The sequence below is a fragment of the Bufo bufo genome, chromosome 4, assembly GCF_905171765.1.
Source record: "Bufo bufo chromosome 4, aBufBuf1.1, whole genome shotgun sequence".
Taxonomy (NCBI): domain Eukaryota; kingdom Metazoa; phylum Chordata; class Amphibia; order Anura; family Bufonidae; genus Bufo; species Bufo bufo.
Window position 1 is genome coordinate 508,908,572 of NC_053392.1, and position 26,803 is coordinate 508,935,374.

General features: G+C 44.3%; 1 protein-coding gene across 1 annotated transcript; it reads left to right on the plus strand.

Moving 5' to 3' along the window:
• LOC120998828 (heme-binding protein 2-like) lies at positions 1-26,803 on the plus strand. The gene is made up of 4 exons (XM_040429679.1): positions 1-300; positions 17,985-18,114; positions 18,643-18,814; positions 26,440-26,803. The coding sequence occupies exons 1-4, from the start codon at positions 154-156 to the stop codon at positions 26,612-26,614; spliced, it is 624 nt and encodes a 207-aa protein (XP_040285613.1). The 5' UTR covers positions 1-153; the 3' UTR covers positions 26,615-26,803.

Sequence of the window (26,803 nt, forward strand, 5' to 3'; positions counted from 1 at the left end):
CACACATCCTCAGTGTTGTCTCCACGTGAGGGCGGTGGGAGAAGACTCCAGGCCTTACTTTTAACTTGCTGATTGGGAAAGTTACACAAGCCTGCTCCACCCATATCCACCTCCTATATCAGCAGCTGAGCTCCCCCACAGACACATCCAGCCATGGAGATGAGGAGAAGACTTCTGCTGGGGCTGCTCTCTGTACTGGGGATTGCAGTGCAGGCGTCTGATGTCTCCAGTCAGAATAAGTTGCCTTCATTCTGTCGTAGTTATGATTGTCCAGATTACCAGCTGGTGAAACAATATGATGTAAGTACGGGGAAGGGGCTGTGGGTGTAGTGGGGCAGATTTCATGATTTACTCCTTGTTCAGTACTGCAGCCATCATGTGTAAAGCCTCATTCACATGTCCGTGCTCAAATCCGTGAGCAGGTGGTCAGTGATGCATCCGTAAAGTGATCCGTGTGCCCGTTTTTTGCGTTTCACTGACACTGAACAGCTGATATATATAATTTATTTTTTTCAAAGCATCTCTTCTTAATCTGTGAAATATGGATGCAACACTGTTGGTATCCGTGGTTTTCACGGACCCATAGACCGTGATGGATCCGTGAACATGGACAAAATAGATCATGCATCTGTGCTAAAATCACTGACCCACGGACCTTGCTAAAACACCGATGTCTGAATACACAGGTTATGAATGGGGACGAAAACTGATGTGTGAATGAGGCTTAATGACTTATAGTTGTGAATTCACTTGCACTTAGGGCTCATTCACATGACCGTATATATCTTGCAGTCTGCAAAAAACGGATTTTTTTTTTTTTTTCTTCTGCAAAAAAAACTGAATGGACACGGAAATAAAATGGATTCGTGTGCATGACCCCTTAATGTTATAAAACAGGCATGCTCAACCTGTGTCCCTCCAGCTGTTGCAAAATACAACTCCCCATTTCATTCCTGGACAGCCTATAGCTATCAGCCTACAGAAGGGCATGGTGGGAGTTGTAGTTTTACAACAGCTGGAGGGCTGCAGGTTGAGCATCCCTGTTATAAAACAACCAATTCTCTTTGCCGCTGTGTAGGGATGAGCGAACTTATGTTTTCAAGTTTGGAGTACAAAGTTTTGGTTCAGGTTATCTAAGAATTCGTTATGGTCTGTGGTAGCAGAAGCCATAACGTAATTCTTAGATATGCCGACCTTGAAAAAAGTTTGCTCAACACTACTGCTGGCCCATCCTAGTCTATGGAGCACATATACTATACTATAGTGTTTTGTGGTTTTTTTTTCTTTTTGTTTTTTTTTTATACTAAAAAGTCGTGTCTGTGGAAAAAAAAAAAAAAAAAGCGCGTCCATGCTTCACCTGTAAATCGGTATTTGGTTTGTGTCTGTTTTTACCCTCTGTGTATTATCCTTAATCGATGGTTGCTGCTCAGCTGAAAATGGCAAAATTCATTTCACGCAAGACTTTGGTGAATTTAATTCGGTATTCATTTCTGCATCTTTAACCACTTAAGGACCACAGGTTTATACCCCCCTAAAGACCAGGCCCTTTTTTACAAATCGGCACTCCACAACTTTAGCGGTTTATTGCTCGGTCATGCAACTTGCCACCCAAATGAATTTTACCTCCTTTTCTTCTCACTAATAGAGCTTTCATTTGGTGGTATTTCATTGCTGCTGACATTTTTACTTTTTTTGTTATTAATCGAAATTTAACGATTTTTTTGCAAAAAAATGAAATTTTTCAGTTGTAAAATTTTGCAAAAAAAACGACATCCATATATAAATTTTGCTCTAAATTTATTGTTCTACATGTCTTTGATAAAAAAAAAATGTTTGGGTAAAAAAAAAATGGTTTGGGTAAAAGTTATAGCGTTTACAAACTATGGTACAAAAATGTGAATTTCCGCTTTTTGAAGCAGCTCTGACTTTCTGAGCACCTGTCATGTTTCCTGAGGTTCTACAATGGCCAGACAGTACAAACACCCCACAAATGACCCCATTTCGGAAAGTAGACACCCTAAGGTATTCGCTGATGGGCATAGTGAGTTCATAGAACTTTTTATTTTTTGTCACAAGTTAGCGGAAAATGATGATGATTTTTTATTTTTTTCTTACAAAGTCTCATATTCCACTAACTTGTGACAAAAAATAAAAACTTCCATGAACTCACTATGCCCATCAGCGAATACCTTGGGGTGTCTTCTTTCCAAAATGGGGTCGTTATACTGTCCTGGCATTCTAGGGGCCCAAATGTGTGGTAAGGAGTTTGAAATCAAATTCTGTAATAAATGGCCGGTGAAATCCGGAAGGTGCTCTTTGGAATTTGGGCCCCTTTGCCCACCTAGGCTGCAAAAAAGTGTCACATGTGGTATCTCCGTATTCAGGAGAAGTTGGGCAATGTGTTTTGGGGTGTCATTTTACATATACCTATGCTGGGTGAGATAAATATCTTGGTCAAATGCCAACTTTGTATAAAAGAATGGGAAAAGTTGTCTTTTGCCAAGATATTTATCTCACCCAGCATGAATACGGAGATACCACATGTGTGACACTTTTTTGCAGCCTAGGTGGGCAAAGGGGCCCATATTCCAAAGAGCACCTTTTGGATTTCACTGGTCATTTTTTTTTACAGAATTTGATTTCAAACTCCTTACCACACATTTGGGCCCCTAGAATGCCAGGACAGTATAACTACCCCACAAGTGACCCCATTTTGGAAAGAAGACACCCCAAGGTATTCGCTGATGGGCATAGTGAGTTCATGGAAGTTTTTATTTTTTGTCACAAGTTAGTGGAATATGAGACTTTGTAAGGAAAAAAAATCAAAAAAAAAAAATCATCATTTTCCACTAACTTGTGACAAAAAATAAAAAATTCTAGGAACTCTCCATGCCCCTCACGGAATACCTTGGGGTGTCTTTCCAAAATGGGGTCACTTGTGGGGTAGTTATACTGCCCCGGCATTTTCCAGGGGCCCTAATGTGTGGTAAGTAGGTAAATGACCTGTGAAATCCTAAAGGTGCTCTTTGGAATGTGGGCCCCTTTGCCCACCTAGGCTGCAAAAAAGTGTCACACATGTGGTATCGCCGTATTCAGGAGAAGTTGGGCAATGTGTTTTGGGGTGTCTTTTTACATATACTCATGCTGGGTGAGAGAAATATCTCGGCAAAAGACAACTTTTCCCTTTTTTTTTTTTTATACAAAGTTGGCATTTGACCAAGATATTTATCTTACCCAGAATGGGTATATGTAAAATGACACCCCAAAACACATTGCCCAACTTCTCCTGAGTACGGCGATACCACATGTGTGACACTTTTTTGCAGCCTAGATGCGCAAAGGGGCCCACATTCCTTTTTATGAGGGCATTTTTAGACCTTTGGATCCCAGACTTCTTCTCACGCTTTAGGGCCCCTAAAATGCCAGGGCAGTATAAATACCCCACATGTGACCCCATTTTGGAAAGAAGACACCCCAAGGTATTCAATGAGGGGCATGGCGAGTTCATAGAAATTTTTTTTTTTTGGCACAAGTTAGCGGAAATTGATTTTTATTTATTTTTTTCTCACAAAGTCTCCCTTTCCGCTAACTTGGGACAAAAATTTCAATCTTTCATGGACTCAATATGCCCCTCACGGAATACCTGGGGGTGTCTTCTTTCCGAAATGGGGTCACATGTGGGGTATTTATACTGCCCTGGCATTCTAGGGGCCCTAAAGCGTGAGAAGAAGTCTGGAATATAAATGTCTAAAAATTTTTACGCATTTGGATTCCGTGAGGGGTATGGTGAGTTCATGTGAGATTTTATTTTTTGACACAAGTTAGTGGAATATGAGACTTTGTAAGAAAAAAAATAAATAATTTCCGCTAACTTGGGCCAAAAAAAGTCTGAATGGAGCCTTACAGGGGGGGTGATCAATGACAGGGGGGTGATCAGGGAGTCTATATGGGGTGATCACCCCCCCCTGGAAGGCTCCAGGGAGACGCCTGTATGTGTTTTGCGGATCCGATCCATCTATCAGTGGATCCGTAAAAATCATGCGGACGTCTGAATGGAGCTTTACAGGGGGGTGATCAGGGAGTCTATATGGGGTGATCACCACAGTCATTGATCACGCCCCTGTAAGGCTCCATTCAGACGTCCGTATGCGTTTTGCGGATCCGATCCATCTATCAGTTTTTCCGTAAAAATCATGCGGACATCTGAATGGAGCTTTACAGGGGTGTGATCAATGACAGGGGGGTGATCAGGGAGTCTTTATGGGGTGATCAGGGGTTAATAAGTGACGGGGGGGGTGTAGTGTAGTGGTGCTTGGTGCTACTTTACTGAGCTACCTGTGTCCTCTGGTGGTCGATCCAAACAAAGGGGACCACCAGAGGACCAGGTAGCAGGTATATTAGACGCTGTTATCAAAACAGCGTCTAATATACCTGTTAGGGGTTAAAAAAAAATCACATCTCCAGCCTGCCAGCGAACGATCGCCGCTGGCAGGCTGGAGATCAACTCTCTTACCTTCCGTTCCTGTGAGCGCGCGCGCCTATGTGCGCGCGTTCACAGGAAATCTCGGCTCACGCGAGATGACGCCAATCGGCGTTAGCGTAGCCTGAGGGAGCCGCCGCGATGACTCCTTTCGGCGTTAGCGTAGCGGCAAGAGGTTAAAGGATAACTGTCATATTTTCATAAAAAAAAAAAATACATTTTAGCATATTACTGCTGCAGCAGCATTAGGCCGAAAACTAGGTGTTTGAATGAATCTACTTTGGATCTATGGTCCGAAGCTATAAGTCTACTGGTTTCAGTTGTCCCCCCTTTTGCTGCTGTAGTATAATTTACTATAAGACATGCACATTGTCATAAATTAAGTGCGCATATGGCGGTCTGTGTGCCCGCCTCCAGGTAAAAAAGTTGTAAACTTGGTTGGTCTTCTGGCCCTTCACATGTCACCACTCTGTCCCCATCCTGCCCATCTGTAGTACTTGGTAAAAATAAAGTCTGCATGATAAAATATTGAAGAAAGGGATGCAAATGAGCTCTTAACAAGCTCTGCCTCTAATGCCACCAGTTGTAGGACAGCTATATTATAAGCTGCCTGCAGATGAGTTGCTGGCTTATTTAATTATCTGAGTCATGTCTCAAGACCTATCTAAAGGGTTGAACACTGACTTAAAGGGGTTGTCTGAGTTTTTTTTATTTTATTGTTTCTAACTAGACAAATGTAACAGCTTTCCAATTAACTCTCTCTCCAGTGGCTGGTTTCTCAGATTTCATTGAGGGTCACATGACCTGTGATGTCAACTTCTTTCCCTGCTCTGATAATGTTCAGGCTCAAGCCTAAGAGATCTGTACATGAGGCGTCACTGTGCTGTTCACGCCCCCCCCCTGCACTGCCGGCTGCTGCTTATTGCTCTCTCCTAGGATTCTTAAAGGGAACCTGTCACCAACCAAAACCATCCCAAGCCACCAACAGCGTGTTTCTGATGCCTTTCTTCCTGAAGGCAGATGCAAAATCACAGAAATACAGTGGCAAATATGGGGGAACTGCTCAAACACTGTAGCCTGTTTCTCATTGGGGGAGCAGTCCGACCGCATGTGGACCGCAGCAAACTACCATCCCCAGCAAAAGATGAGTACAATGGAGGATGCCGGCGCGGTCCACATGCACCACAAAGGCATCCTACAGTCACAGCGAAGGGGTGTGGTTACCATGACTTGAAGCAAGGAGACCACTGCCCCCTTGACTTCAAGCATGTGTGGAGAAGCACGCCGAGCAGGGGATAAAACATTTTTAGTACTTTTGCTGCATCTGCCTTCAGGAAGAAAGGCATTATCAGAAACACGCTGCTGGCGGCTTGGGATGGTTTTTGGAGGTGACGGGTTCCCTTTAACCCCTTCAGCTGCACAGACTCAGGGCTGAAGTGTTTACTGTGTAGCTGCAGGCAGTGAGTAGACAAATGCTGGGCACAGGAGCTGGAGAGGTTCTCCAGAGCATTGCAGGTAGGGGCAAAATCCTGTGTGTATTAGGAGTGCTGTTGTACAGCTGGGACTTGTAGTCCTACACACACAACATGCTGCGGAGTCTCCCAGCAGGCAGACATGTCACTCAGAGCAGCACTTGTATTCACTCTCTTAGCAGTGCAGGGGGAGGGGCAGAGATTGTTTTTGCACGTAAACAAAGTGCCAGAAGAGAACCAGGGAAGTGAGGAAATAGTTTGTGTGTTTAGGTTTTTTTTTTTTTTTTTTTTTTTTTTTTTAGTCCTGATCAAAAGTTTAAGACCACTTGAAGTCATATTTAGCATGGCTGGATCTTAACAAGGTTCCAAGTAGAGCTTCAACATGCAACAAGAAGAGATGGGAGTGAGACAAAACATTTTTTGAGCATTCAATTTAATGAAAACAACGAATAAACTGAAACAGGCTGTTTTTCAGCTGATCAAAAGTTTAGGACCACACCTCCAAAAAAAAACTAACCCCCCCCCCCCCCCCCCACAAAAAAAACTGAAATCCAACTTCCAAACATGAACTCAGTAATGAGTAGCTCCACTGTTATTGTTTATCACTTCCAAAATTCGTTTTGGCATGCTTGCTGCAAGCGTTTCCATGAGGTGAGTGGGAACATTTCTCCAAGTGGTGAAGACGGCCGCACGAAGGCCATCTACTGTCTGGAACTGTTGTCCATTTTTGTAAACTTCCCTTGCCATCCATTCCCAAAGGTTCTCAATTGGATTTAGATCAGGGGAACACGCAGGATGGGCCAAAAGAGTGATGTTATTCTCCTGGAAGAAGTCCCTTGTCCTGCGGGCATTGTGTACTGTAGCGTTGTCCTGTTGAAAAACCCAGTCGTTACCACTCAGACGAGGGCCCTCAGTCATGAGGAATGCTCTCTAACATCTGGAAATAGCCAGCGGCCATTTGACGCCCCTGCACTTCCTGAAGCTCCATTGTTCCACTGAAGTAAAAAGCACCCCAGACCATTATGGTGCCCCCCTCCACTGTGGCGCGTAGAAAACAACATCTCAGGTGGGATCTGCTTTTCATGCCAGTAACCTTGGAAACCATCAGGACCATCAAGGTTAAAAAAAAATCTCAGCAGAGAATAAAACTTTCTTCCACCTTTTGAATGTCCCATGTTTGGTGCTCTCTTGCAAAGTCCAAACTAGCAGTTCTGTGGCGTTCAAGGAGACGAGGTATTTGAAGACGTTTCTTGTTTTTAAAGCCCTTCAGTCTCAGATGCCGTCTGATGGTTATGGGGCTGCAGTCAGCACCAGTAAGGGCCTTAATTTGGGTCGAGGATTGTCCAGTGTCTTGACGGACAGCCAACTGGATCCTCTGGCTCAGTGCTGATGAGACTTTTTTTGGGGTCTTTCACGTGACTTTTTTGTTCCATAACCCTCAGGATCACTTAAGAAATTCCAAATGAGTCTTATTGCGTCCCACCTCAGCAGCGATGGCGCGCTGTGAGAGACCCTGCTTATGCAGTTCAACAACCCGACCATGTTCAAAAAGAGTTTTTTTTTGCCTTTGCCATCACAACGTGTGACTACTTGACAGAAAATGACAATGAATCCACATCTTTGCACAGATTTGGCTCTTTAAAGGCATGTGGTCCTAAACTTTGGATCAGCTGAAAAACAGCCTGTTTCAGTTTATTTGTTTTCATTAAATTGAATACTCAAATGTTTTGTCTCACTCCCATTTCTTTTTGTTGCATGTTGAAGCTCTACTTGGAATCTTAAGATCCAGCCATGCTAAATATGATTTATTTTTATTTTTTTCAAGTGGTCTTAAACTTTTGATCAGGACTATATATCACTCACAATCAGATGTACAGTGCTATATTTATTTATTTTTTTTCTCCATAACTCTGACAACTCCTTTAAGGCTACTTTTACACTAGTGTTTCTATTTTCTGGTATTGAGATCTGTCATAAGGTCTCAATACAGGAAAAAAACTCTTCCATTTTGTCCCCATTCATTGTCAATTGGGACAAAACTTAACGGAATGCTCTAAAATGCATTCCGTTCCGTTTGGTTGCACTCTCATACCAGAGAGTAAACCACAGCAAGCAGCGGTTTTCTTTCCGTCATGGGATGTGGCGCAAGACAGATCTGTCATGACCCACAATGCAAGTCAATGGGGACTGATCAGTTTTCTGACACAATAGAAAACTGATCCATCCTCCATTGACTTTGGCCTCATGCACACGACCGTTGTTGGGTTCCGTGTCCGTTGTTCCATTTTCCGTGATTTTCTGCAGACCCATTGACTTTCAATGGGTCCGTTGAAAACTCGGAAAATGCACCGTTTGTCGTCCGTGATCCGTGTTTCCAGTCCGTGAAAAAAAAATAAGACCTGTCCTATTTTATTTTTTTTCACAGACAACGGTTCGAGGACCCATTCAAGTCAATGGGTCCATGAAAAAACACGGATGCACACAAGATTGTCATCCGTATCCGTTTTTTTCCTATAATTTTCAAGGCAAACTTGACTTCGATTTTTTTTTTTTTTTTTTTTTTTTTTTTTTTTCACTTTTCATGTCTGGTGATCCTCCAAAAAGGCACACGAAAAAAAAAAAACAGAAACGGAACTCTGTTTTGCGGACTGCGAAAAAAATACTGTCGTGTGCATGAGGCCTTTCAATGGAGATGACTGATCAGTCTTGGGCATGTTAAAGATAATACAACCGGATCAGTTCATAACTGATGCAGACTGTTGTATTAGTAAGGCTCCATTCACACGTCCATGTGTGTTTTGTAGATCCGCAAAACACGGACATCGGCAATGTGCGTTCCGCATTTTGCGGACCGCACATCGCCAGCACTTAATAGAAAATGCATATTCTTGTCAGCAATTGCGGACAAGAATAGGACATGTTTGATTTATTTTTTTATTTTTTTTCGGGAACGGAATTGCGGACCCGCAATTCCAGATCCAGGCAGCACATCGTGCTGCCCCATAGAAATGAATGGGTCCACAATTCCGTTCCGCAAAATGCGGAACAAAATTGCGGACGTGTGAATGGACCCTAACGGAAGTGTTTTTGCTGAACCCTGTCGGATCCAGCAAAAACGCTAGTGTGAAAGTAGCCTTATAGGACAGAACCAGTGATGAGTAGGCATGAGTGAACTTGTGTCTTCAAGTTTGGCGTTTAACTTATTAAAGAATCCTGCTTTGGATTCCGCTACCAAGGACCGTAACGGAATTCTATGATGGCATGCTCCACGGAAGCCTATAAGAGGCATTCCGTCATAATAGAAGTCTATGGCCAGCATGAGAATTACTTACCGGTAATTTGACTCTGACATCCATGACAGCACCCTTCTAATTCTACCCCCCCCCCCCTCTTTCTTTCTTTTATCACAAGCATCTTGTTGATGAGCTTTTCTTTAGTTATCACTGGGTGTGCAGGAAAATTAAAAAAAGGTGTTCAACATACAAGCAAGAGCAAGGACTGGTCAGACCGGTAAGGCTACTTTCACACTGGCGTTTTGGCCTTTGATGCATTCTGAGCGGATCCTTTTCCATTCAGAATGCATTGTTTGCCTCCGTTCCATCTCCATTCCGCTTTGGTGTCTGTCTGACGAAACGGAGCCAAAGTCAATGGGGGCGGATCTGGTTTCACTGGCACAATATAAAACGGATCTGTCCCCCATTGACTTTCAATGGTGTTCAAGACGGATCAGTTTTGGCAGTGTAACCGATAATGCAAACGGATCCGTTCTGAACGGATCCATGCAGTTGTATTATCTGAACAGATGCGTTTGTGCAGATCCATGACGGATCCACACCAAACGCGAGTGTGGAAGTAGCCTAAGATATGGAAGGTGGTCTCATCTCTGGAAACTACTGAATGAAGGAGTGGCTCCTCTTGTTTTATATTTCTGGGTTGCCTGTCCTGGGAGGTGGACCCTCTATCCTGGTGCTGTCATGGACTTTGGAAAATCATATTACTGGCAAGTATCATTTTTGCAGCAAAAATGCATGTTTATTAAAATATTAGCATTTATGCTGCATTTCCTTTCATCAAGAAAATGCATGAATGTAACTTGAAGGGGTTCTCTCACTTCAGTAAGTGGAATTTATCATGTAGAGAAAGTTAATACAAGCCACTTACTAATGTATTGTTGTAATCCATATTGCTTCCTCTGCTGTCTAGATTTTTTTTCCCCATTACGTTATACACTGCTTGTTTCCATGGTTACAGACCACCCTGCAATCCATCAGTGGTGGTCGTGCTTGCACACTATAGGAAAAAGCATCAACCTCTCTGGTGGCCCAGGACCATAGGAGCACACATAGGCTAGTGCTTCTTCCTATAGTGTGCAAGCACGACCACCAATGCTGGATTGCAAATGCTGGATTGCAGGGTGGTCTGTAACCATAGAAATGAGCAGTGTATAATGTGAAGGAAAAATTAATCCAGAAAGGAGACAATATGGACAATCTCAATACATTAGTAAGTTGCTTGTATTAACTTTCTCTACATGATGGATACCACTTACTGAAGTGAGACGACCTCTAAGTCTGCTGTGTTTTCCCTTGCTCAAAGGAAATGCTGGTATGTTGCATCCAAAAACTGGATGTTTTTTTTTTTTTTTTTTTTTTTTTTTTTTTTCTTGGCAGACAAAATTCTGCACAGCCATGGTGTGGCAGCACCCAAAGGGTACGGCCACATAGTCAGGTTTCTTATGGCAGTTTTGGAAAAGCAAAAACCAGGAGTGAATTAAAGTATCCTTTACACTTTCTCTTTAAAGGGGTTTTCTGGGTTCATGGCTGAACCAAGATATATCCCCTTCTCCCAGGCAGCCCCTCTGAGTGGAGCATCGGAGCATTGCATGCTCTGATGTTCTCCTCTGCCCTGAGGACAAGGGCAGTGCTAAAGCCCACCCATTAGTGTCAGTGACATCGGGCTCACTGCTAGGCTGAAGCCTCCTCCTAGCATTCCCATAGTGAGACCCGGTACATCACTGGATCTGCTGAAAAAGCCTTTGCCCTGCGCTGATGCTCGACTCAGAGGGGCTGCCTGGGTCAAGAAATGGTTATGTATGGGTTAGGCTCTGAACTCGGACAACTCCTTTAATGATCCACACTGGATTCCAAAACTGTATCCAGAAACCTAACTGTTGTGCTACCCCAAAGAAAAAAGGAGATTTATCAAAACTGGTGTAAAGGAAAACTGGCTTAGTTGCCCATAACCAGATTCCGCTTTTCGTTTTTCAGAGCTCCTTTGGAAAATTAAAGGTGGAATTTGATTGTACACCAATTTAATAAATCTTTCCGGCGCTGCAAACCAATGAAAACCACAGGAGCTGGCGGAGGCAGATGTTGCGTTGTTTCACCCTTTAAATTAAAATGTAATATACTGAAGTTAAAACTGCTGAGCATGCTGAAGTTCAAAGCATGATGTATAATATCTAAAGTCACACTTCAAATGAATCAGACGTGCTGTGTATGTTCACACCAGCGGCTTTCCACTGACCATGGGTCCATGAAAAGTAATAGGGACATGGGCCACTGTGATCCGTAACATGGACCAAACGCTCCCATAAGTCTGGGTCTGTGAAAAACTACTGCCAGTGGTGTTACAGACCATTGGTAGGAGATGCTATGAGAAATGTTTAGTTGAGTAGCGCCCGTGGAATATGGCTGAAACCTGACACAGACCAAACATGGATTTTCCATGGATCTTGAGCTGACACCAAAATGTGAATGAGGAAGCCTGGTGTGAGAAACTCCAGTCCAAACTCTCCACTAATGTGCCAAAATCTGGTTGAAATGGTATTGCAGCATAAAAAGCGATTTCGCTTACATAATAGGAAAATGAGTCTTAGGCCTCCTGCACACGGCTGTTGTGGTTCCATTCCGTGCATTGGGGACCGCAATTTTTGGTCCCCAATGCACGAGCAACGTCTGTTCGGCGGCCGGGATGGATCCAGACCCATTCTGTGATCCGTCCGTTCCAAAAAAAAAATTGAGCTATATATCTTTCTTCCAGAGACAAGCTGTACTTTCTAATGGCACCACTCTTGCATTTGAGGTAGTGGGAACCTGGAGAAAAATTTCCAAATGCAGAAAAAAAAAAAAAAAATTACCATACTTTCATGGGCCATATTTTGATGACTTTCACTTTGTGCTAAAACTGACCCATGCCCTTTAGGGGATTCTTTAGGGCTGTACAGTTGCACTAATACCACAAGTACATAGTTTTTCTTGTCATTTAATAGTGAAAGAAAATATATTTACTTTTTTTTTTTTTTTTTAGGCGCCCCCCCCCCCCAAGGTAATAAACTGTAATAGTCAGATTGCCATTTCTATTCAGCAATTAAGGCACTTGAATATAGTGAATGTTCTATCTAGCAATATAGTGCTGCAGGCCTACATTGGAATATACCTGTGTAAGGCTTGGTAGTTTCCATAAGAGCTCATGCACACAAACAAATATTTTTCCATGTCTGCCCTGGGTTCTGGGGATCGGTCTGCTTGATCTGAGAGATGTGGCTGACAAATATTTATTTTTATTTTTGGACCGATCTTGGTCATATGAATCTGGCCCAACGCTGTAGCACACAATCAGCAGTAACGTAAAAAGCTCCTAAGGGTGAGCCAGGTAGGTGGGCACATAGGAGGAGACTTATCAAATTGGTGCAACCTACAACTGGCTTAGTTTCCCATAGCAACCAATCAGACTCCACCTTTTTTATTTTTCACTGCTCCTTTGTAAAATAAAAAGGTGGAATCTGGTTGGTATGGGCAACTAAGCCAGTTCTACTTTGCACCAGTTTAATAAATGACCCCAATAGTATCACAGCCTCGTTAGTAGTGGGGTCTTTTGACTCCCACATACTGTCGTCCCCTATCTTGTGCTGTTTCTATCCTCCCCTTTCAGTGTTCCAGTGGTGCTTACCTGCATCCTGGTTGGTCACCTGTGTTGCGGCATGCAGCGTACTCAAGTTAGGTGTAGAAAGTGTTCCTGAATGTTGTAGTGCAATTGTGACACTAACCTGAGACAGCTGACTCTCTGCAAGGGCAGGGGATGATAGGAAATGTTCGTGACGCCAGTGCCAATTAAACGGTGGCACGCCGTTTGCTGATAGCAGGAATAACTGAGGAACCACGTGATGTTAAAGCAGAACTCAAACTTTAGTAGTCATCATATATGGACATAGATGGAAGCGCAGTTCCTTTGAAGACAGTTGGTTGCAGTACATTTGATGCAGGCAATATATAGCAAGGTGACTTCAGAGTGTTAAACACAGGACTTATAGTACAGGCAGCTTGCACTCTATTCCTGACTGATCCTGGAACATAGAAACTCTTCTCCAAGGCCCAATGCCCTAGCTCTGGCGTATATCCTTGGTTTTATCTTTATCAAGTACCTCCTCTGTTGTCTTGAGTACCTCTTGCTCTTCTGGGCTTGCCTCTGTCTCTCCCAGCACTGACTCTAGAAACTTCTGAACTCCCAGGCTGTTTAACAGTGGTCTTCCTGCTTCTGCATATATAAATTCAGGAGGGGAACCTTCTCCTTGGATCTGGAACCCGGTTACAGGGACTGCAATACCCTCTCCTGGTCTACAGGCTTCAGGCCTGGACTGGACTCTGACATGGTCTAGTCTCCAACTCCAGACTCCAACTACAACTCTAGACTCCCACTTTAGACTGACTTTCCTTTCCCTGACTGGGCCTTATATAAACTAGGGCTCCCTCTAGTGACTAAGAGCTGAAATGACACCCCTAGCAGGCCTGTACATGCAAGTTTCACAGTAACAGGGAAATACATAGCATTACATTTTATAAAGATTACTTATACCAACTTCCCCATAAATAAGGGGACACGACAGCACAACAAGTGACCCTTTTGTAGTGACGGGCATTACAGTCCCCGTACACTACACGGCACGAGCAGGTTCCAGCTGGTTTGGTATCTGGGCAGATTTCATGGATGCTGTTGATTGGTCCTTGCTATCCAGTGGTGGGAAGTGGCCTTATAAATTTTAAGGATTTATTGTGGTAAGGCAGAATTTTAATTGGGCTGAGAAGACAGGAGATCTGCACCCACGCACCGTTCACTTCCTGGATTCTGGCTGGGGGTGGGCTTCATCTTGATTGAAGTCTTCTCCCGGCTGCGCCGCATGCTGGTCTGAACGCGCATGCGCCATGGTGACTTATTCCTGGCCAGTATAGTACAGAGCCGGTAGCGAGCGGCCCGGCCGGGAGAAAAGGAGTCTTCTGCACAAGCGTGGCCACCGGGATTCTGGAGAAGAGCGGGGGCCGTAACCAGGGGAGACCAAATGACAACAATGAGGTAAGTGGGGATGAATTTTATCCTAAATGGTGGGAATTTGTTAATCAAATATTTTCAAAAATTATCACTGTCAAATCATTAACCGATTTAAGGCTACTTTCACACTAGCGTTCTGCTGTCTGCTCGTGAGCTCCGTTTGAAGGGGCTCACGAGCGGAGCAGAACGCTTCCGTCCAGCCCTGATGCAGTCTGAATGGATGCGGATCCGCTCAGACTGCATCAGTCTGGCGGCGTTCAGCCTCCGCTCCGCTCGCCTCCGCACGGCCAGGCGGACAGCTGAACGCTGCTTGCAGCGTTCGGGTGTCCGCCTGGCCGTGCGGAGGCGTGCGGATCCGTCCAGACTTACAATGTAAGTCAATGGGAACGGATCCGCTTGAAGATGACACCATATGGCTCAATCTTCAAGCGGATCCGTCCCCCATTGACTTTACATTGAAAGTCTGAACGGATCCGCTCAGGCTACTTTCGCACTTAGAAATTTTTCTAAGTTATTAATGCAGACGGATCCGTACTGAACGGAGCCTCCGTCTGCATTAATATGATCGGATCCGTTCAGAACGGATCCGATCAAGCGCTAGTGTAAAAGTAGCCTAACAGTGATCATTATGATGGGAATACCCCTTTACTACACTGCTCAAAAAATAAAGGGAACACTTAAACAACACAATGTAACTCCAAGTCAATCACACTTCTGTGAAATCAAACTGTCCACTTAGGAAGCAACACTGAGTGACAATCAATTTCACATGCTGTTGTGCAAATGGGATAGACAACAGGTGGAAATTATAGGCAATTAGCAAGACACCCCCAATAAAGGAGTGGTTCTGCAGGTGGTGACCACAGACCACTTCTCAGTTCCTATGCTTCCTGTCTGATTTGGTCACTTTAGAATGCTGGTGGTGCTTTCACTCTAGTGGTAGCATGAGACGGAGTCTACAACCCACACAAGTGGCTGTTAGTGCAGCTTATCCAGGATGGCACATCAATGCAAGCTGTGGCAAGAAGGTTTGCTGTGTCTGTCAGCGTAGTGTCCAGAGCATGGAGGCGCTCCCAGGAGACAGGCCAGTACATCAGGAGACGTGGAGGAGGCCGTAGGAGGGCAACAACCCAGCAGCAGGACCGCTACCTCCGCCTTTGTGCAAGGAGGAGCACTGCCAGAGCCCTGCAAAATGACCTCCAGCAGGCCACAAATGTGCATGTCTGCTCAGTCAGAAACAGACTCCATGATGGTGATATGAGGGCCTGACGTCCACAGGTGGGGGTTGTGCTCCACAGGTGGGGAGAACGTTCTGCTGCCTGCAACATCCTCCAGCATGACCGGTTTGGCATTGGGTCAGAAATGGTGTGGGGTGGCATTTCTTTTGAGGGCCGCACAGCCCTCCATTTGCTCGCCAGAGGTAGCCTGACTGCCATTAGGTACCGAGATGAGATCCTCAGACCCCTTGTGAGACCATATGCTGGTGCGGTTGGCCCTGGGTTCCTCCTAATGCAAGACAATGCTAGACCTTATGTGGCTGGAGTGTGTCAGCAGTTCCTGCAAGACGAAAGGCATTGATGCTATGGACTGGCCGCCCGTTCCCCAGACCTGAATCCAATTGAGAACATCTGGGACATCATGTCTCGCTCTATCCACCAACGTCACGTTGCACCACAGACTGTCCAGGAGTTGGCAGATGCTTTAGTCCAGGTCTGGGAGGAGATCCCTCAGGAGACCGTCCGCCACCTCATCAGGAGCATGCACAGGCGTTGTAGGGAGGTCATACAGGCACGTGGAGGCTACACACACTACTGAGCCTCATTTTGACTTGTTTTAAGGACATTACATCAAAGTTGGATCAGCCTGTAGTGTTTTTCCACTTTAATTTTGAGTGGGACTCCAAATCCAGACCTCCATGGGTTGAAAAATTTGATTTCCATTTTAAAATTTTTGTGTGATTTTTGTTGTCTGCACATTATACTATGTAAAGAACAAAGTATTTCAGAAGAATATTTAATTCAGATCTAGGATGTTATTTTGTGTTCCCTTTATTTTTTTTGAGCAGTGTATTTTTCTCTATTTTCCCCCAAAGCTATGTATGAACCTGCTCATTTCCTCCTGCTCTAACAGGCTTCTTGTAGCTTGGATACAATGTTATGTGACAAGTTCATTGGTTTGATTTAACTGAAGTACAATTATATGGATAGAGTATATGCTTTTGAATTGGAAGTAAAATTTAAATTGCTAAATTTGTTACTCTTATTAAACATTGTGCCCTACTAAAAATGTTGTGTTTTTTTTTATAGCTGTTTAACCCCCTTAAGGACCTCCACCGTATATGTACAGTGAAATTCCGGTCCCTAAACATGGCGCCTGCTCGCATGTGATGCCAGGTTTCTGCTATTTTAAATAGCGGAAACCCGCGGCACATGTGGCTGATCGCATACATTTTTTCCTTCAGATGCCATGGTCAAATGAGACCACGGCATTTTCAGTCTGAAAGCTGAAGTCACGCACTTCAGCTCCAGTAACCTTACTGAAATAGCCCGTTCGGTGCCTATTTCAGGAATATAGGAATACAGGCCACTAGGTGGCAGCGTTGTATTGGTATAGTGCAAACTGTGTTAAATGATGTCTATATAGCAATCAATGAACACAATGAGCAATCTAATGATTGCCAGTTGTAACCCAAGATGACTTAAAGTAAAAAAAAAAAAAGTTTTTGCTAATATAAAAAAAGTACTTAACCAATTAAAAAAATAAACCTCATGGGTATCGCCGCATACAAAAATGCCCATACAATTTTAAAATATAACAATATTAATGGCATACGGCAAATGGTGTAATCGGGGGAAAAAAATATAGCAAATTGGCTGTTTGTGACTTCAACTACCCAATAATTTTATTTTTATTAAAGTGCTCAAAGTCACACACACTTGAAATTGGTACCACTGAAAAGAACAGATTGTCCCGCAAAAAATGAGCCCTCACACAGCCCTGTACACAACTACAAAAAAGTTGTAGGGGTCAGAATATGGTTATAAATTTTTTTTTTATATATATTTTTTTTTTTCTCAAATGTTTTAATTTTTTGGTATTAAAACGCAAGAAAAAGATAAATGTGTGGTATTGCTGTAACCGTACAGATAATGAATCAATTTTACCATATAGTATACAATATAAATAAATACCCTTTTTTTTTTTTATCAGAATTGTGCTTTTTCCCAATTCTACCCCATTTGGAATTTTTTTTAAATTTTCTTTCACTTCCTACTATATGGTATGCAATCGTAAATGGTGCCATTAGAAAGTACAACTTGTCCTGCAAAAAAATAAGCCCTCATAAGGCTGTGAATGGAAAAATAAAGTTAGGACTATGGGAAGGCAGGGAGTTAAAAATCCATGAAGTGTTTAAGACAGTAAATCCCTTATAAACCAGCAGCAGTCTGTCAGTTACTCTGCTTTTGCCTGTCTCCAGCAATACCTTCGCCTTCCTTCTCCATAGACTTCTATGTAATTTGATTGTTCAGTGAGCAGGCAGCCCATCTTTTCCTGAAGATGGATTTGACCAGTGAATCCAGAGTTTATGAGGGAGGGGCAGGAGATGAGTTTGACAATCTTTCTGATATGGCAAAGGCTTGTATTTGTATGTACTATCATTCATGGAAAAGTTCTTTGTTTTTCTCATTTAACTCTTACATTTTCAGGACTTTGAACTTCGTCAGTATGAAGAAAGTCGTTGGGTGACAACTTCACTAAAGCAGGACATATTTGGCATGGGGATTATGATCAGCTTCAACCGTCTGTTTAAGTATATCTCTGGGAACAATGCTGAAGGTATGTTGTCCTCTTATATAAGGCTCTGCTCTCATCCATATTGTGGGCTTCTGTGTCTTACATCGCTATTCTTGACATCCACAGATCCAATTGTAAGCAAATGGTGACAGGTCTGACATGGAGTTGCTCCAAACGTTAATGGCCAAAGGCCATTCAAGGATTCCAAGAAAACGATGGGGCATCCTAGTCTCTAGAACAAAACTATGCCATTCTTTTCTTCCTGACACCGGTCATATAAATGAAATCTGAACTTGCGTTCAAGCTTAGCTTGAGGCAACTTGGTGTCATAAATTTTATATAACAAGCAAAAAAAAAGCAGAACTGTAAGGAAAACCCCTTGTTCTGTAAGTCAACTACTGGACAGCAATAGGCACATAATGTTCCTCTCTCATACAAGAGGTACTGATATTTTATCTGCCCACAGTGAAGGGTTTTGGAGGCTGTGTCGGCAACATGGTGTTAACACATGCTCCAGTGTTGGTAAAATGTCTCACTTTTCAGTCTGTTTCCTTTTTTTTTTTTTTTTAGGGCTGAAGATAAACATGACAGTACCCGTGATAACATATGTGCCATTAAAACAACCACCTGCTGATAATTCCACAATGTCCTTCTTTGTGCCACATGCTGTGGAGAATCCTCCAAAACCTACAAACCCTGAAGTTTACCTGGATACATATCCTGCAGCTTCTGTATATGTCAAGTAAGTCACTACTGGTTCAGGTCGTCCATTTGTTCTGTTATATCAAGTAATATTTGGGGGAAGTCGCATGACAAGCGAATATCCTGATTGTGCTTAAGACAAAAAAACAAGCCATTTCTTATGCCAGCACATCAAGCAACGGACTGATGGGTTTAAAATCATGTTTAAGGGCCCCCACTCACATAAATGGTCTGCCTTTTTTACCATTAAATTCCAGAATAACCACTTTTTGTCTGTTTTTATTAGTTTATGGCCTTTCTTTTTTGTTGTATTTTGCAAACGGTGGGACTGCCAACTGGTGCAGAGATATATAGATATATATATATATATATATACATACATACATACATACATACATACATACATACATATATATACATACACACACATATACATACATATACATACATATATATATACATACATATATACATACACACACATATACATACATATACATACATACATACATACATACATATATACATACACACACATATACATACATATACACACACACATATACATACACACACATATACATACATATACATACATATACACACACACACATATACATACACACACATATACATACATATACACACACACACATATACATACACACACATATACATACATATACATACACACACATATACATACATATACATACATATACACACACACACATATACATATACATACATATACACACACACACACATATACATACACACACATATACATACATATACACACACACATATACATACACACACATATACATACATATACACACACATATACATACATACACCTCATTCAAAGAGTTTTCTTTATTTTCATGACTATGAAGGCATCAAAACTATGAATTAACACATGTGGAATTATATACATCAAACAAGTGTGAAACAACTGAAAATATGCCATATTCTAGGTTCTTCAAAGTAGCCACCTTTTGCTTTGATTACCGCTTCGCATTCTCTTGATGAGCTTCAAGAGGTAGTCCACTGAAATGGTTTTCACTTCACAGGTGTGCCCTGTCAGGTTTAATAAGTGGGATTTCTTGCCTTATAAATGGGGTTGGGACCATCAGTTGCGTTGAGGAGAAGTCAGGTGGATACACAGCTGATAGTCCTACTGAATAGACTGTTAGCTGCTTTTTTCTTGCCATAATACAAATTCTAAGTAAAGAAAAACGAGTGGCCATCATTACTTTAAGAAATGAAGGTCAGTCAGCTGAAAAATTGGGAAAACTTTGAAAGTAAGGGCTATTTGACCATGAAGGAGAGTGATTGGGTGCTGCGCCAGATGACCTGGCCTCCACAGTCACCGGACCTGAACCAAATCGAGATGGTTTGGGGTGAGCTGGACCGCAGAGTGAAGGCAAAAGGGCCAACAAGTGCTAAGCATCTCTGGGAACTCCTTCATTTCAGGGGACTACCTCTTGAAGCTCATCAAGAGAATGCCAAGAGTGTGCAAAGCAGTAAATCAAAGCAAAAAGGTGGCTACTTTGAAGAACCTAGAATATGACATATTTTCAGTTGTTTCACACTTGTTTGTTATGTATATAATTCCACATGTGTTAATTCATAGTTTTGATGCCTTCATAGTCATGAAAATAAAGAAAACTCTTTGAATGAGGTGTCCAAACTTTTGATGTATGTGTGTGTGTGTGTGTGTGTGTATATTTCCCCAGTCTACTCCATGACAGCACAAACTGAGATTGCCTTCCTCTGATAGGACAGGAAAAAGCAGAGGTTAAAACCCCACCCCCCATCGCCAGTGTTTTTTTTCCTGTCCTATCAAGGAAGGAATGCCAGAGGTGCTCGGAGCTCTTCTGGGTTCCCTAGTCCTTTTTTAGATTTTTACTTTTTTTTTTTTTTTCCGCACGCTGCTATGGCGGGGTGTCATATGATAGACCAGAGGTCGGTTCCGGGGTCCGGCTCTTCCCTCCTCCAGGTGCGGTCTATGCCCGGGTCACCCTCATTCATAGTGATCCCGGCGAAGTTCCCTCTGCGGCGGGCTTGAAGTAGGGCGGCTGGAGCGACGCTATGACGCCCTTCCCTCCAGTCGCCAGGTGATGACATCAGATGCCAGGAGGCGTGGCCAGCATCGTGACGTCACGGAGGCCGGTGCCAAATTCAAAAAGGGACGCCGATTCGGACCGCTCTGATACCTCTACGATTCACCCTACCTGCTGACAGCAACGTAAGTGGACGGGAGCTGAGAAGATGAGCGCCCCTACCACCACTAGCTCGGGTCCTGAGCCCCCTACCACTCTGGGCGGTGTGAGTAGCCTGCTGGCACCTTTTCGTATTGCATTTTTTTTCCCTGCAGTGGTTGACCCTTTCCTCCCTTGTGTGTTGCAGGGAGAAAAGGAGTCTACCTCCTCTGTTAAATCCAGACCCAGGAAGTGTGGCGTCTGTTCCAAGCGCCTTCCTTCCTTCTTCAGGGTCCAAGTTACTGTGTAAGGACTGCACCTCTACCGTGGTGAAGGCGGAGTCCTCTAGTTTTATGGAGGAGATCAAGACTCTGGTCAGAACAGAGGTCCAATCAGCGTTGGCCGCTAGGGACCCCCCTGCCTCCCCTATACCCCAGCCCTGTCAGGGCCACAGACCACCCGCCTTGACTACTCTGGGAGTGACCTGGACTCGGCCGACTTTTGTCAGATGTGGGGACTTCTACTAGATCTCAGGAATTGGAGGAAAGTAGTGAGTACAGGAGATTCCTCTTTTTAACCCAGAGGATATAGAAGAATTGATCCGAACATCAGGGCCACTATTAAGATGGAGGTCCAAGTCAGTCCAGGAGGAGATTTTTGGGGGTTTAGGGGAGAGGCACAAATCGGTGGTCCCGGACAACGTCCAGAAGATGATACTGGCAGAATGGGAGAAGCCAGAGAAGGGTTCCTTTATCCCACGAGGCCTCAAAAGGAGATACCCCTTCGACGAAGCGGACTGTGCCGACTGGGAGGCCATTCCCAGGGTGGACACTCCCCATTGCTAAGGTAACAAAACGAACGGTCCTTCTGTTTGAGGGTGCAGCTCAAGGACCCTCTAGATAGGAAAGCCGAGAGTCTGCTCAAGAGAACCTGGGAAGCTACAGCAGCTCTCCTAAAACCGGGAGTAGCAGCGACGTGTGTGGCTCATACACTCGCAGTGTGGCTTGAACAACTAGAGCACCATATAGCGAATAAGACCCCTTGGGAGGAGATCCTGGACAGTATTCCTCTTCTGAAGAAGGCCACTTTCTTCCTTGCCGCTGCAGAATCGGTTAGGCTATCTGCCCGCACGGCGGTCCTGTCCAATACCACCAGATGGGTACTGTGGCTTAAGGCCTGGTCGGGTGATACCGTATCAAAAAACAGGCTGATATCTCTACCCTTTCACGGTAAATACGTGTTCGGGTCCAACCTGGACAAGATCCTTAAGACGCCACGGACCGTAAGAAGGGCTTTCCAGAGGACAAATCCAAGTCCAGGAGACAGTGTGTTGTGTTTTTTTTTTTTTTTTTGGAGTACCCAGCAGGATCCCAGGGCAGATAGAAGGAGCCGTGAGGGTCGTGGATTTACGAGAGGCGGGAGAGTAAGTGTGTGTGTTTTGTGTTTCCCTTAATCCCAACAGGGGAGATCCCTCTCCCTCTTCATCAAAACAATGACATCATCCCGGTCGGAGGAAGGCTCAGCTCCTTTCTAGGGGTTTGGGAACAAACCATCACAGATCCATATATATTAGGCATCGTAGAACATGGCTACACTATAGAACTGGATTCCCTTCCTCTGCAGAGGTTCGTCCTGACCAAGCTCACTGGGGGCAGTAGAAGGGGTCCCTGCCGGAGAATTGGGGAGGGGTCACTATTCCCCCTTATTCCTGGTCCGGAAATCGAATGGCAATTTTCGGACCATCATAAATTTAAAACCCCTGAACAAACACATCACCTACCACAAGTTCAGGATGGAGACCGTCAAGTCGGCGGTGAAGCTCATCAAAAGAGGGTCTATGATGGCTACTACAGACCTCTCCAACGCATACTTCCATATCCCAATACAGGTCCGTTCCAGAAGATATCTAAGGCTCGCGGTGGTGCAAGGCCGGACAGTTTGCCACTATCAGTTCAAGTGCCTCCCGTTCGGCATATCATCGGCACCCTGCATATTCGGCCAAGGTTATGGCAGAGATCGTAGCCTCCCTGAGCAAGGAGGGGATAATAATCGTCCCTTACCTAGACGACCTGCTAATAGTAGCGGAAACCTCAGAGGGAGAAGTCCAACATGTCCCCAGACCATCGGAAGGTATTCCTGAGTTTTCTCTTGGATGCAGCTCTTTAAAAATACTTTCTCCCTCCGCTAAAGGTACAGAAGCTGAGGTCAAGGGTCCTCCACTTCACCAAGCAGTCCCATTACTCAATAAGGCAGGGCATGGAAATGCTGGGCCATCTCACCTCCTTCATCCCTGCGGTGGCCTGGGCCCAATTCCATATGAGACCTATACAGAAGCTGGTTCTAAAACAATGGAACAGGTATCAATCTTCCCTGGACCAAGGGTTGTCAGTGTCCTGGGAGGTGAAGGCTTCACTGGGCTGGTGGCTCAAGAACCTTGAAACGGGAGTCCTATGGAGGCAGGAGGATGCGCTTTCCCTCACAACGGACGCCAGCTCTTGGGGCTGGGGGGGCCCTCACGGCCTCAGACTTTTCAGGGGATTTGGTCCGAGGACCAGAGAAGGATGTCCTCCCACTACAGAGAACTCTGTGCGGTTTGGGAAGGCCTCAGGTCCATCCAAATACAGGCCAAAAATCGCCACGTCCTGGTCCATTCGGACAATTCTACAGCGGTGGCGTTTATCCAGCTCCAGGGAGGAATAAGACATGGTCGCCTCCAGAGGCTCTCAGACCGAATCTTCTTTTGGGCAGAAAAGAATCTACAATCCCTTGCGGCAGTACATCTGAAGGGATCCCTGAATCTCCGGGCGGATTACCTCAGTCGGCAAAGTCTGGATCCAGGCGAATGGTCTTTTGTCTCAGACCGCCTTCCAACAGATTCGGGATCGTTGGGGGAATCCCACCCTAGACCTGTTCGCATCAGCAAAGAATCGCAAGGTTGGGAGTTTCTTCTCCCTCAATCGAAGAGACCCATGTGTGGCAATAGATGCTTTTACCCAGAGCTGGACGACTGGCCTAGTCTACGCCTTTCCCTCGATACCAGTAATCCCAAGAGTGCTCCAAAAATTTCAGTCTGAAAGGTGCAGACTGATTCTGGTGGTCCCATTCTGGCCCAGGAGAAGCTGGTTCGGGCTCCTCGGGGCCCTCAGCCCGGAAGATCCCATCAGTTTCCTGCCGGAGGAGGGTCTTCTAACCCAGGGTCCCATACCGCACCCCAATACCAACCTCCTTAAGCTGTCCGCCTGGATTCTGAGCAATCCCTCTTGCTAGGGCTAGGGCTCTCTGAAAGAGTAGTTACGACCCTCTTGCTCAGTAGGAAGTCCAACACCTCCAAAGTGTACCTCAAGGTTTGGAGAAAGTTTGCCTCCTTGGGCGGAGTCGGGTTCAACCAGTCCACCCCTAATATCCCTCTTATCCTGGAATTCCTCCAGGATGGGCTGGATTTGGGTCTTGCTCCTAACACATTACGAATTCAAGTGTCTGCTTTGGGGGCCCTCTATAATACCAGCCTTTATGAGGTCCCCTGGGTAGCAAGATTCCTGAAAGCGGCAGATCGCCTAAATCCCAGAGTCAGGAATATGGTCGCTCCATGGAACCTCAACACTGTCCTTTTTGGGGCTGTCGGATGTTCCGTTTGAGCCTCTTCTCTCCCTATCAAGTGGCTCACTCTGAAAACCATCTTCCTAGTGGCCATATCCTCCGCACGGAGGGTTTGCGAGCTCCAGGCTCTGTCCATACAGGAACCCTTGCTCAAGGTGCTAGACAAGCTCGTTTTCAAATTGGACCCCTGTTTTCTCCCCAAAGTGGTCTCCTCGCATAGGTCGCAAGATATAGTTATCCTGTCTTTCTTTCCTAACCCTAAAGACGAGCAGGAATCTAGATTCCACAATTTAGACGTTGGGTGTTCAGTTCTTCATTATTTGCACGCCACAGAGGAATGGCGTATCGATTTTTAAAAATTTAGTTATCCAATTTGCAGGTTAGGGTAAGAAGGCAGATAAGAGCTCTATACCCCGCTGGATTAGATGCACCATCTCAGAGGCCTATAAAGCCTTTTGGCAAGGAGGCTCCTACATCCCTTAGAGCCCACTCAGTTAGATCGGTCTCCACTTCTTGGGCTGAAAGAGCCTCTGCTTTGTTAGAACAGATCTGCAGGGCAGCTACCTGGAAGGGGGCCCACACCTTCACCAAACTGACGAGGACTTGGCCTTTGGACGTAAGGTCCTAGGTGCTGTAGTTCCCCCCCCCCCCCCCCCCCCCCAAGTTACTTTGTTAGTTCTCAGTTTGTGCTGTCATGGAGACTTCCAGGAAACTGGATTACCGGTGAGTGTGTGTGTGTGATATATATTTTTTATATTATATTATTATATTATATTATATTATATTATTTATTGTGTGTGTATTCAAACCCCATTCATGTTTGGGCCTCTGCTATGGCTTTGCCTCTCCTCACTCAATCCCTCTTTGCTGGTACTGTATTACACTATGATTCCCCCCCCCCCCCCCCCCAAAGGGTATGACAGTATAATAGGCACAGACTCTCAAGAACAGGGCTTCATATGACTGCTGCAGTGTATGGAGAGGTGCCTCTCAATTTACTTCTGTGGGGAAATGGGAACCGTGGTATGCCCTGCATCTATTGGAGTCCTGTGGATATACCATGAACGTCTTGTCTGCAGTCCTATGTAACACCACAGATAACAGTGATTTTCTCTCAGTGCAGATAATATAGTAGATTGCTATTATCAGGACGTTACAAGGGGTGGGCACTATGGCTTGAAGTATGCTCTATCCTTTCTGTGGAGCCACTGAAGGGAACCATGGATGCGGGCAGCACACGGTGTGCTTCCGCATATTTTCGGCCCCATTGAAATGAATGGGTCCGCACCCATTCCGCAGAACGGGTGCGGACCCGTTCATACAGCTGTCTGAATGGGCCCTAACACTGCTGCTCATGTGTTAGCAGATTTCTGCTGTTTCAATGGAGAAGAGGTGTCCAGAGCAAGGATATATCAATGACCATTTGAAGAACTAAGTCTATAATTGTACAGATTAAACTTGAAAAATTAGAATATCGTGCAAAAGTCCATTTATTTCAGTAATGCAATTTAAAAGGAGTTGCATTAATGCAGCTTAAAGTTAGAATTTTGTGAAAAGGCTCAATATTGTAGGCTCAGTGTCACTCTAGTCAGCTAATTAATCCATACCCCCTGAGCAAAGGGTACCTCAAAATTGGGACTTTGGGGTTTCATAGGCGGTAAGCCATAATCATCCAAATTATACCAAATAAAGGCTTGAAATATCTCTCTTTGCATGTAATGAGTCTCTCATATGTTAGTTTCACCTTTTGTTGAATTACTGAAATAAATGAACTTTGCACGATATTTAACTTTTTGGAGTTTCACCTGTATACCATGTATATCTCCTCTGCTGGATGTCAATGTGAACTTTCTATTTTCAGGTCTTTTGGAGGGTATGCCCTAAACAAAGCATATGGTGATCAAGCTAAAGCCCTAGCAGAGAACCTGAAGCTCCTTGGTCTGCAGTTTGATGATACAAATTTCATACGTGTTGGCTACAATTCTCCTTTTGAACTTTCCAACCGCCACAATGAAGTGTGGTACATGGCAAAGTAAACTCCTCTCAGCATTGGGGACTTTATCATTCCTCTGATGCTCAGCCCTGAATGTAATCCCCATATCTTGTAATATTTTGATGACCAGGACATGTAACAAATGGCTCTTGTTAAATTTTCCACATTGCCTTGTATGTTATCATGGATGTGCTGTTTTGGTAACTGATTTTTGTAGCATTAAAATATTTGT

Excerpts from the sequence above, each read along its gene's own strand:
- LOC120998828 (XM_040429679.1), top strand. The coding sequence starts at position 154 with ATGGAGATGAGGAGAAGACTTCTGCTGGGGCTGCTCTCTGTACTGGGG. Across the intron at positions 301-17,984 it reads AGCTGGTGAAACAATATGAT|GACTTTGAACTTCGTCAGTA; the intron begins GTAAGTACGGGG and ends TTACATTTTCAG. Across the intron at positions 18,115-18,642 it reads CTCTGGGAACAATGCTGAAG|GGCTGAAGATAAACATGACA; the intron begins GTATGTTGTCCT and ends TTTTTTTTTTAG.